The sequence below is a fragment of the Pelodiscus sinensis genome, chromosome 14 (assembly GCF_052426305.1).
Source record: "Pelodiscus sinensis isolate ZL-2025 chromosome 14, ASM5242630v1, whole genome shotgun sequence".
Lineage (NCBI taxonomy): Eukaryota > Metazoa > Chordata > Testudines > Trionychidae > Pelodiscus > Pelodiscus sinensis.
The window spans coordinates 11,226,479-11,238,645 of NC_143065.1; the positions used below are offsets into that span (position 1 = coordinate 11,226,479).

Consider the following 12,167-nt stretch of genomic DNA (forward strand, 5'->3'; position numbering starts at 1 on the left):
TAGTATGGATCAGGCCTATCCTGCTACACCCTCTTTCTTGTGTTTTCCTTCTCCCCACTTACCTTGGGCACCCCTTCCCCATAAACCAGGTTTAAAGCCCTCCTCACTGGGAAGCGACTGTCTGGGAAGGTGTACGGCAGAAAGGGATGTAGGGGTTATAGTGGACCACAAGTTGAATATGAGTCAGCAGTGTGATGCCGTTGCAAAGAAAGCAAACATGATTCTGGGCTGCATTAACAGGTGTGTTGTGAGCAAGACACGAGAAGTCATTCGTCCGCTCTACTCTGCGCTGGTTAGGCCTCAATTGGAGTATTGTGTTCAGTTCTGGGCACCGCATTTCAAGAAAGATGTGGAGAAATTGGAGAGGGTCCAGAGAAGAGCAACGAGAATGATTAAAGGTCTAGAGAACATGTCCTATAAGGGAAGGCTGAAGGAATTAGGTTTGTTTAGTTTAGAAAAGAGAAGATTGAGGGGGGACATGATAGCAGTTTTCAGATATCTAAAAGGGTGTCGTAAGGAGGAGGGAGAAAACTTGTTCATCTTGGCCTCTGGGGATAGAACAAGAAGCAATGGGCTTAAACTGCAGCAAGGGAGGTTTAGGTTGGACATTAGGAAAAAGTTCCTGTCAGGGTAGTCAGACACTGGAATAAATTGCCCAGGGAGGTTGTGGAATCTCCACCTGTGGAGATATTTAAGAGTAGGTTAGATAAATGTCTATCGGGGATGGTCTAGACAGTATTTGGTCCTGCCATGATGGCAGGGGACTGGACTCGATGACCTCTCAAGGTCCCTTCCAGTCCTAGTATTCTATGATTCTCACTAGGATAGCAAATTTGCCTGCAAAGATGCTCTTCTCTCTCTTTGTTAGGTGGATCCCATCTTTTCCTAGCAATCCTCCTTCCTGGATTGCTATGGTCAAAGAATCCAAAGTCACTTCCCCTATACCACTTGCGTAACCATGCATCTGCCTCCACAATTTGATGGGCCTTACTCTAACTCTACATGGGCATTTTCCTTACAGGGAGGATGGATGAGAACACAATTTGCACCTCAAATGCCTTTATTCTTCTTCCCAGAACCACACAGACTGCAGTGACTGGCTCAAGGTCATGTTTGACAGTATCCCTGGTGCCCATATAGCAATGTAGGAAGAGGTAGCGGACGATCAGTCTTGGCAGGTGCTCCATCACATCCTGAATTGTAGGGCTAAGCAAGCAGTGCACTGCTGGAGTTTCCTGGTCTGATCAGCAGATCGATGACCCTGTCCTTCTTAAGAGGGTGGTGGTTGTCAGGGACTCCCATCTCCTCCTCTTGGGAGTGGGGGTTGTGGAGTCCCCACCCTGAAGACAATGCATCCCATGTCTTCTGGTTGATGGGGTCTCCTTTTGATCCCTTCCCTCAGAGGTCTCTTCTAAAGCATTCTCCACCGTAGTACCTATGCAGATCCTGAAAATGGTGCTTACCTCTCTCTGCATTAGGGGTACTGGAGTTCTCCCCTTGCTTATTCTGAAGGACATACACACTCTATTTTCTTCCCTGCTCTGCACTGCCTCCTCTGATTCTTCAGCATTCTGGGCCTGCAATACCAAACAGACTTCTCTCCAAAAAGTCTTGATTTTCCCTGATACAAGGTAGGGTACGTACTTGGGCCTCTAGCCCTTTAACCTTCTCTTCCAAAATGGAGACTGACTTGTACTTCGTACAGATGAAGTTGCTTCTGTCTTCTGGTAGAAAGACAAATGTGCCATATTCTTTGTAAGTCACAACAGCCGATCACTCACTATCCATACTGTCTTCCTTAAGAGCCTCTTCAGATGTTGTATTTACTGCTCACGGAAGCCTGAAAGGCACAAAAACTCTTTGGGAACTTCCCCTGGGTGGACTCCATAGCAAACTCCCTTTGTTTACCGTTCTTTCGTTTCACAAAAGCTGAACATAAAACTCTGGTACACAGCCCAGTGCAAGACTTTTCTCTTCCACTCCCGGGCCTGTTCCATCCCGCAACACCTGCTCTCACCTGCACTATTTATTGCATTTTTATCCCACTATTATGGCAGCAAGTTCTGCAAGACCAGTCAGCTCTCAGTCCCACTGCAGGGCTATAGTCTGATCCGGCTAGGAATTCTAAACTGTTGCTAAAAAATACACCCACTGACAAAAAATTAAAGCTGAAAGGTACCTGGAATTGATTTAAAGTAATTCTCAGTTACTTGTGCTGACTTGATGTGAACTGACCTTTTTGTCAATGCTGGTGTAGGTATTATCATGCAAAGTTATTTTGTGTAGATTATACATTAAACACTTGGCTATTTACCACTGTATCCTGGATTCTTATAAAAAGTACCTCACTTTCAGAAAACAAAATAAATTGAAATGACAAGATCCTTCTACCCCTGCAGACCCAGTCCTCCCACCAACCAACTGAAGGGCCAGCACAAGTGTGTTTTATGTTACTGCGAAGGATGTTAAATTTCAATTAATCAGATAATCGAATAGTCGATGGAATTTCCATCAACTACTCGATTAGTGGATAAGGGGGGAGGCTCACTATCCCATTACACCTCACCCTTTGAAATGTACAAGAGCCGTGGCAGGTCGTGTACATTTCAAAGGGAGAGAGGCAGCAGGAACCTGCCAGGAGCAAAGCACTCCCTCCTGCTGGCACAGGTTCCCTCTGTGCTTCTTCCTTTGAAATGTACAAGAGCCGCAGGCAGCTCATGTACATTCCAAAGGGAGAGGAGCAGCAGTGGGACCAGCGCAAACTGGACTGTTTCAATCCCCGCTCATGCCATTTCCCCACTGCCCCCTGTGGAGATGGGTTAGGGGTGGAACCTGCTTTTAAGCAGGCTCCCCCCAGCACCGGCTCATGTTCCCTGCACTTGCTGCCTCTCAGGTGGAGAGAAGCGCCTAGCAGAGTTCCTAGTCGACTAGTCACTTACATTCTTAGTAGAATACTGCGAGTGAAACTACGTTCTGAGTGGGATATGCATGGTCTCTATCAGATGTCATGAGAGCCGCCGTCTACTCTGAGAAACTACAGATGTACATTTTGTCATCAGTTTCCCCTATTATTAAGATAGCTAAAAGCAATCACTGAAGACAAGTGGCAGTTTTAAGCTCTAACAAATTTAGGGGTAAAAACATATTTGACAGCTTGTAGCACTTTCCCAAACATCTTCACAGGGTAGGGAAATTAATGGTGTAGAAACAAGAATACCAGCAATAAACTGTGTACGTCTACCCAGCACTATATTAAATGCCCATTTCAGGACAGTGGATGACACAGCAGACTGAGGGAGTCCATGAACACCAGGCTAAGGAGAAGGGAAAGCTGCTGAATGGGCACTATACTCACAGGAGTTGTGTCTACGACGGAAACCTTTGGACTGATTCAAGGATTCCACATGTCGTTCCATGTAGCTCTTGGAGCACTGCTGCTGTTGTGGGGAGATGACAACTTCATGATTCTTCAGATCTGTTCTCCTTGGGATAGCTTGTGGGGCACTGCTGGAAGAGGTCGGCTTCTTTAGCAATTTGCCAGCACCGTTCTGATTGGTACCCACTTGGCACCCAACACCAGGACCGCCCAGTTCAGTATGCTGCAGGTCCCCACTCTGTTTGCTGTCCCCAGGGCCTGGGATCTGCAGAATCTTCAGCTCAGTAATGTCAGCTGCCCTAAACATGGAACAGAGAACAAGAAGTGGGAGTCAGCATTGGCGTTCAGCTCTACAGAAATCAAACCTCTAATAGAAAAGCACGTTGGAGTCTGTGGCAGCAGCTTAATTCATTGGAATCCACAACAAACAGCACTAACATGGATTACAGTATTTAGGGATGTTAAATATCGGTTAATTGAATAGTCAATTAACCTCATGAATTTTTATTGGTTACTCAACTATTCTACAGTCCCCAGAGGTGAGGCTGGCAGCCAGTGTGCTCCGGCCCCACTCCGAAGGAGCTCCCTGCCACTCTGCACTGCTGTCTCTGTGTCAGATCTAACAGTTGTGTCAGAGGCAGCAGTGCAGGGTGCCAGATGGGAGCTGATCCGCAAGGGGAGTCAGTTTGAAAACCAGCTTCTTTCACAGACCAGCTGCTTGTCCAGAGGCGGGGCTGAGCACCCAGACCAAGTGCGAGCAGGAACTAAGCCAGGCTGCCTGCCCGCCTGGCTCCTAACATGCTTTAAATGAAGAGTTCCAGCAGGGGTAGGTCCCGGACCTGGCCTGAGCTAGGCTGCTGGCCAGCCTGCTAAAAAAGGTACTGTTGGGGGTGGGGGGAAATGCGGATAATCTATAACATTAGCCTATAAGCAGTACTGGAAATTATCCACACTTTCACATGATAAAGAAGTGGGTGAAAGCTGTTACCTAGTCACTCCTGAAAGACTGGGTATAAGATTTGGTCTTTGGCTTTTCATTTGATTATTCTTCATAATCTTAGGAATATATCTATTATACTCGGATATAAAGGTAATGATATTACCAAGACAACATTACATGGATTCTTCCTCCAATTTTCTCCTGTCCCTCTTCTGTGTTTCAACTCTTTAAAGAAGAGAGATTCCCTAAGGTTGCTATTTATCTTTGCTTATAAATAAAATATGGTTACATCTGTGTATTTGTGGAAATCATTTAAATGTGTGTATTAACTTTGCCAACCTGCACTGATAATAAAATATCTGAAGACTAATCTTTACTCTTCTGCAGTAACATAATAGAGAGATGGGGCAGAGGTAGAGGGCAAGTAATATAGTATAACACTAGTTCCTACACAGCAGTCGGTGTGTTAGTTTTGGAAATGGTTGGTATGCGTCTCCAGGGCCAATCTGTACCAAATAGCATCAGAACTACAGAACAGGATTATTGTGCCAAAAGGAAGAGAATTCTTGTCAGTGTGATAAAAAGCCATTCCAGATGGAGAATAGCTGCAAAAGATAAGAAAGACTTGAACATAAATATGCAGCTGGAGCCATAAGAGAGATTGTTTAGGGGAAGGATCTAATTTAAATGATTAGCAGCACGACTTTCACTTCAATCATGCTTTAACGAACACAAAAATTCAACATGCCCCAGGCAAAATTTCACAAGATCGCCCAAAAGTCCCATCTAACCATAAGCTGGATGACAAGTAATACACAGTGACCCTGTGCAGACACCCATTTTCATCATTCCTGCCAACATGCTTCTATTGTGACCTGCATCTGTGGTCACATTGTAACTCAAACAGCCAAAAGCCCAATGGCAGCATCTCTTATTTTCTGTATAGGGACTACCAAAAAGCAACAGGGGTACTTTTCTTGCCAAGAAAATGCAGTAACGAGGTGTGATGCAAAATGCCCGAATTTCAGCCATTCATAAAGTTTGTCTGGAAGAAGCAAAGAGAGGAGACACTACCTGAAGGTGACCTCTGGCACGATGCACTTAACCCCATTATGGAAAGGCCGCGTCAAGGAGATGGTCTGGTTGATCTGATCCACAGCTGAGACTCGTCCCTGATAGACGCCCAGGCTATCACCACAGTTAATGGACACAATGCTTCCAAGCCAGTCTGTAGCCATATTTCTGAGATGTGAACACTGTAAAATGAAAACAGAATTGGCTGGGAGGGGGGAAAAAATTGGGAGAATGACAAACCTAAGTAGCACCAGCTATATCTCCCATGCTACAATCCTGAGCCACATATAAGCACTTACTTCAGTGGCCTGTCTTTTCATAGTGGGACAGGGATAATACCTATGAATTCTGTAAGATTTTATTGAGGTTGCAAGACCCTTGGACAGTGACTATGCTAGGTGCTTCACAAACAAGCCTACAGGCATGGTTCTGATGCTACATCAACAATGCTCAGTAAAACATAGACCCACCAGCCAGACCCCTGAGAAAGAATTCTCTGGAGTAACTCCATGTTGGAGATTTTTTTGCTACTAGCAGAGTCATGCTAGTAAGTTACATGCCACTGTAGGCAGTCCCATCATACCACCCCTCTTCCCCCCTCCCCCAAAATAGTATTAACCTAAGTTTTGAAGAGAGTTAGGTTTTCTGCCCCCAGAGTATCCATTGGGAGGCTGTTCCAAAACTTCACTCCTCTGTTAGAAATCTTTGCCCGGTTTCAAGCCTCAACTTGTTGATAGCCAGTTTATATTCATTTGTTCTTGTGTCCACACTGATGCTTAACAAATAATCTTTCCCCCTCACTGGTATTTATCCCTCTGATGTATTTAAACAGAGGGATCATATCTCCTCTCAGTTTTCTTGTGGTTAGGCTAACCAAGGCAAGCTCTTTTGAGTTTCCTCTCATACGGTAGGTTTTCCATTCCCTGGATCATTCTAGTAGTCCTTCTCTGCACCTGTGTCAGTTTGAATTCATCTTTCTTAAACGTGGGAGATCAGAATCACATGCAGAATTCCAGATGTCTCACAAGTGCTTCGTACAGTGGCACTAACACTTCTGTCTACTGAAAATACCTCACCTGGTACATCCTAGGACTGCATTAGCCTCTTTCATGCCTACATCACGTTGGCTGCTCATAGTCATCCTGTGATCAAACAATACACCCAGGTCTTTCTCCTCCTTTGTCTCTTCCAATTGATAAATCCCCAGTTTATAACAAAAGTTCTTTTGTTAATCCCTAAGTGTGTGACCTTGGACCTTGCACTATTCAATTTCATCCCACTGCTATTACTCCAGCTTACAAAGTTGTCCCATCTTCCTGTATGAAATTCCTGTCCTCCTTTGTATTGGCAATATTTCTCAACTTTGTGCCATCCACAAATTTTATCATCACACTCCCACATTTTGTCTCAAGATCATTAATAAAAATGTTAAACAAGATTGGCTCCAAGGCCAACCCTTGAGAAACTCCCTAGTAACTTCTCTCTAGCCTGACAATTCACCACTGCAGTCTCCTCTCTCACCAGTTCCCTAGCCACCTTTCAAATCTGATATTAATCCCAATGTTCAACTTAACTAACAATTTCCCATGTGGAAATGTATTAAATGCCTTACTGATATCCAGGTTGATTAGAGCTACTGCATTTCCCTTGTCTGAAAAAATCAGTTATTTTCTCAAAGATCAGGTTGGTTTGGCAGATTAACATACTTAATGGCTGTGTCTAGACTGGCCAGTTTTTCCGGAAAATCAGCTGCTTTTCCGGAAAAACTTGCCAGCTGTCTACACTGGCCGCTTGAATTTCCGCAAAAGCACTGACTTCCTACTGTAAGAAATCAGTGCTTCTTGCGGAAATACTATTATGCTCCCATTCAGGCAAAAGTCTCTTTTGCGCAAAAGGCCAGTGTAGACAGCTCAGATTTGTTTTCTGCAAAAAAGCCCCGATCGCGAAAATGGCGATTGGGGCTTTTTTGCGGAAAAGCGTGTCTAGATTGGCACGGATGCTTTTCCACAAAAAGTGCTTTGGCGGAAAAGTGTCCGTGCCAATCTAGACGCTCTGTTCCGAAAATGCTTTTAACGGAAAACTTTTCCGTTAAAAGCATTTCCGGAAAATCATGCCAATCTAGACGCAGCCAACATGTATACAGTGCTTTGAGATGGGATATTAGGTGACTAATATGTAAATATTTTAAAATGCTAAATTATCACATGGAAAAAAACCTTTGCTGCAGTCACCTGAGAAGAAAAAGAGCCACGAAAGCAGGTGTGGTCAACCTGGGCCTGAGAGAATGCCATAGTTTACCAATGTACATTGCCAAAGGACTACAGTACTGGTAATTTGTGAGCAGTCCCCACCAGGTGCCTCCTCCTCCTTCCCCGCACCTCCTGCCCACTGTAATCAGCTGTTTCATGGCACCTGGTAGGCTCTGTGGGAGGGAAGGAGCGAGGGCGTGATACGCTTGGAGGAGGAGGTGGAGCCAGGAGCTGAGCACTGGAAAGTTGGCACCTGTAGCTGCAGCCCCTGAGCAAGGAGCCACATATTAACTTCAGAAGAACCACAGGTGACTCCAGAGCCACAGCTTGGCCATCCCTGCACTAAGGGCATGTTTACCCTGCATCTGGGAGCAATATTCGCAGCCCAGATCTACAAAATAGCGCCAGTAAGGGCTCACACTATCACTCTAGAAATTGATGTGTAGATGTTTCGGCTTGGGCTACAGCCTGACCTCTGACTCCTGGGACATGCACTTGACAGCATGAGACACACAACGCCGTAATACATAGCTATTTTTAAATTGCTAGCACAAGTCTGTGGACACCCAAAGGTAGGCTTGCTCCAAAATCCAGTGTAGGCATGCATCAAATCCACTCACTGTCCTGCCTATACTTGGAAGTTGAATTGTTGCTGCAAATTATTTTAGCCTAAAATGTTCTCATCAACTGGTACTGAAAACAGTTTAAATGCCAGGATAAAATTCCAAGCTTTCAAACAATAAATCTGCAAGTGAGTTTTTTTGGTGGTCTAGCCTTGCACTAAAGCAGTTTCAATTACCCCTCAAGGAGGACCTACCACAGTTATTTTCAGCAATAGCTCATTTCCCCATTAAAACTAGGGATCAAGTGTCTACTCCCTCCTCCTTATTTTAGAACAAAAATATTGATAAGTCTAAGCGTATGTGAATTGCAATACTGCATTAGGCCCAAAGGTCATCTGGAATAATATTCTGTCTCTGACCAGATGCTGCAGAAGGTGTATGTAAGAACTGCACAATGGACAGATGGGAAATACAGGCAGTCCCTGAGTTACGCGGATCCGACTTATGTCGGATCCGCAGATACGAACGGGGATTTTCTCACCCCGGAGGACTGGAGCGGTGGGACGCCTGGTCCCACCGCCCGCCTCCTCTGGGGCGAGAAAAGCTGCTCCCCGTCTCCCTGGTCTGCTGCGGGAGCCAGCAGACCAGGGAGACGGGGAGCAAAGCGGCGCAGGACCCGGGGCCGGACCCGCGGCGCTTCCAGATCAGCTCCCCTCAGCCGACCAGGGAGATGTGGAGCAAAGCCTGTGGCAGAGCAGGTGGGGCGCTGCCGGTTGGTCCCACAGCACCGCTCCTTGGCGCTAGTGGACCAACCCGGCAGCACCCCAGCTACTCTGCCCCAGGAGTCCCCAAGTTAGCCGCTGCTGAAACTGACCAGCGGCTGACTACAGGAAGCCCGAGGCAGAGTTGCTCTGCCCCGGGCTTCCTGGAATCAGCTGCTGATCAGTTTCAGCAGCAGCTGACTTGGGGACGCCTGGGGTTCTTAAGTTGAATCTGTATGTAAGTCAGAACTGGTGTCCAGATTCAGCAGCTGAATCTGGATGCCAGTTCCGACTTACATACAGATTCAACTTAAGAACAAACCTACAGTCCCTATCTTGTACGTAACCCGGGGACTGCCTGTAACCTGCCCCTCCCCCACATAAAAATCAGGGAGACCCAATAGTCAGACTATAGTGTAAACCCTGAGGAAAGAGGTTTAATATGCCTTCCAAAATTCCTGGTAATTAATTACATAAGTTGGATATTTCTGGTATCTCTGTAAAAGGGATTGGATATTTAAAATCTTGTTAGGCTCTTTGGCTCATCCAAAGCTCACACCGAAACATGCTGCCTTTCCCCCAAAGATGTAAAAAAAGCAGCTTGTGCCAATGTACATACTCCCTTGTTGACCACAAGACAGTAGCACACAGGTTCCTTCTAACATTAAAGAGAAAAGCCTAGGAGACAAACAGCAAGGTTCTATTTATTAATAGGGCCCTACCAAATACAGAGCCATATAAAATGTATCACAAATCATGAAATCTGGCCTTTTGTGCGCTTCTGCTCTATATCAGGGCTGGCCAACTCGCGGCTCTTTGATTAAGGAAATGCTGCTCCTGCTCCTTCTGAGCTGCGCCCCAGTGCCTGCTCACAGCCGGCTGCTCTGCGCACATTCCCCAGCGCCTGGAGGTAGAAGCGCGTGGCGGCGGCAGCGACGGCTCCGGGATCCAGGCATTAAGTGAGGGAGAGGTGTTTGGGGGACCTGAAGCACTTTAAACTCAAAGTCTTCATGTATGCAGAATAAGGCAGCCAACACAGATGTCATATTTAAATTCCAGGGCAAAAAAAGAATCAGTATGTACCTGGTTTACACTGTTTCTTTAAAGAAAATTGAAAGGCTACTATTTGCCAGGCTGAAGCAATTATTCTGAGATATGAGTCTCTCCCTTATTGTTTTTGAACCTCTCATATTTGCAATCTGGGACAGTCCTGAATTTTTAGCACTATAAAAAAAAGCCATAATCTTCATAAGCAGGGCTTGACAAATAATGCAATCTACTCGCCTGTGGCAAGTAGATTGCAACCCGGAAGAGCCGGGTTCGGGCGATCTGCACATGCGCAGATCGCTGGACAGCGCAGCTGGCGAGTGGGGCTTGCCGCGGTTCGACGAGCCCTGTTCATAAGTAACAAAAATGAGGAAACCATACCAGACATCACAAGCTGGAGTGAAACAGCCACATCAAATTGTGCTAATTTACTTCTCAGTTCAGTTTAATTTTAAAAACCACAAAGGTCATAAAAGGGCAGTAGTGTTAAATTTAATATACATGGTGGGGATTTTTTTTTAAGTGTGCGATTACTGTATTTTTAAAGATTTTTTTTATTTGATATTTGTTCCTTGTCGAGTTCTCTGAAGATTTATGGACTGGCCATGAATTCTTTAAGTAACAAAAAAAAGTGTTTTACGTTTTTTTTGTCCAAAATGTCCTGTAATGTTATTTTTATCACTACATTTTGTGTACTATTATCTATCTATAGATACATAAAAATAAATATATAACACGTGGCTTTTTGCACTCTATCCACAGCTATTTTGGCTCTTCGTCTAACTGGTTGGCCACCCACTCTATACGATACAGATTTCACAGGGGAGACTAGTGTCTCTCAAATTGGGGGGGGGGGGGCCTTACCCAAAAGGCAGTTGCAGAGGGTTCCAAGTTATTTTAGGAGGATCACAGTATTGCCACCCTTCCTTCTGGGCAGCCTTCAGAGCAATGCCATTATAGTAGTAGTTATGTTGGTTGTGTGCCCAGATCTGAAGGCAGCACTCCTCCAGCAGCAGTGCAGAAGGATGGTAACACCACACATGTTGCCCTTCCTTATTTGTGTGCTGCTGCGTTCAGAGCTGGGTGGCCAGAGAATAGCAGCTGCTAACTAAAGGCCCAGCTCTGCAGGCAGCAGTGCAGAAGTAAGGGTAGCGATATATACTATGCCATTTTACTTCTGCACAGCTGTTGGCAGAAGCTCTGTCTTCAGAACTGGATTCCTGGCCAGCAGTCACTGCTTTCCATCTGCCCAGCTCTGAAGGCAATGCTACTGCCAGCAGCTGTCCAGAAGCAAGGGTAGGAATATTGCAACCCCCATACAATCTTGCAAAGCGCACACAACTCTTTTTGGGGGGTCAGGACCCCTACAATTGCAGCACCAGATTTAAATATCCCAAATCATGAAATTTACCATTTTTAAAATCCTATGACCGTGAAATTAGCCAAAATGGACCGGGAATTTGGTAGGGCCTTATTTATGAATCATATCGTGGTAATGCCCAGAAAGCCCAATCCGGAGCAGAATTCATTGCACACACCACTATAAAAGTGCACAGCAAAAGGGAGTCCCTGCTCCAGTTTGCTGACAACGATTAAAGCGCAAGGCCTGCTTGTAGGCTGCCTCGTTCCACGTGCGACGGGAGGCGGCGGAGCAGGATCCCAGGCTCGCGCTCTCTTGCAAATGAAAACAAAACGCCCCCGTGCAGGGCGCGCTCACGCTGGGAGGACTCCAGGGGCCACGGGGGAATAAAGGCGCCTGGGGCCCAGCCGCCAGGACTCGGCTCCCCCCGCAGTGCAGCCAGGCGGCCCCACTGCTCGGCACGGAGCCGCTGGGAGCAGGAATTGAAGGGGGCGGAGTGGGGGAGGGGAACTGGCCCGGCGTGGGGGCCCCTCCCCCCTCACGGGCCGCCCCAGCTCCTCCCCCTCTCCTCGCCAGACGGCGGCGCGGGCCGAGGCCCTGTCCCTCCCCGCGCCGCCCCCCACCTGCGTCCCGCCGCTCGCTCTCCGCCTCTCGTGGAGCTACTCTCCACACCGTCCCCAACGCACACCGGAAGCGCCCCCTCCGCAGCGCCGTGCGTCTGCCGTCACTTCCGCCGCGGCTCAGGGCCCGCTTCCCGGTCATAGAGTCCGGCGGTTTGGTGAGGGCCAGGCTGGCGC

General features: G+C 46.8%; 1 protein-coding gene across 2 annotated transcripts in view; it reads right to left on the reverse strand.

Annotated features, from left to right (window-relative positions):
• The window catches only part of EDC3 (enhancer of mRNA decapping 3), a 59,166-nt gene extending 46,999 nt beyond the window's left edge, over positions 1-12,167 (reverse strand). Inside the window, exons 1-3 of one of the 2 annotated variants that reach the window (XM_075897430.2) lie at positions 12,057-12,167; positions 5,391-5,572; positions 3,356-3,675 (exon numbers count right to left, since the gene is read on the reverse strand). In XM_075897430.2, coding sequence (XP_075753545.1) covers positions 3,356-3,675; positions 5,391-5,554 — 484 coding nt within the window. In that variant the 5' untranslated portion in view covers positions 5,555-5,572; positions 12,057-12,167. Of the gene's footprint in view, positions 1-3,355; positions 3,676-5,390; positions 5,573-11,993 lie in introns of both variants that reach the window. The other variant, XM_075897429.2, reaches the window with a different exon arrangement.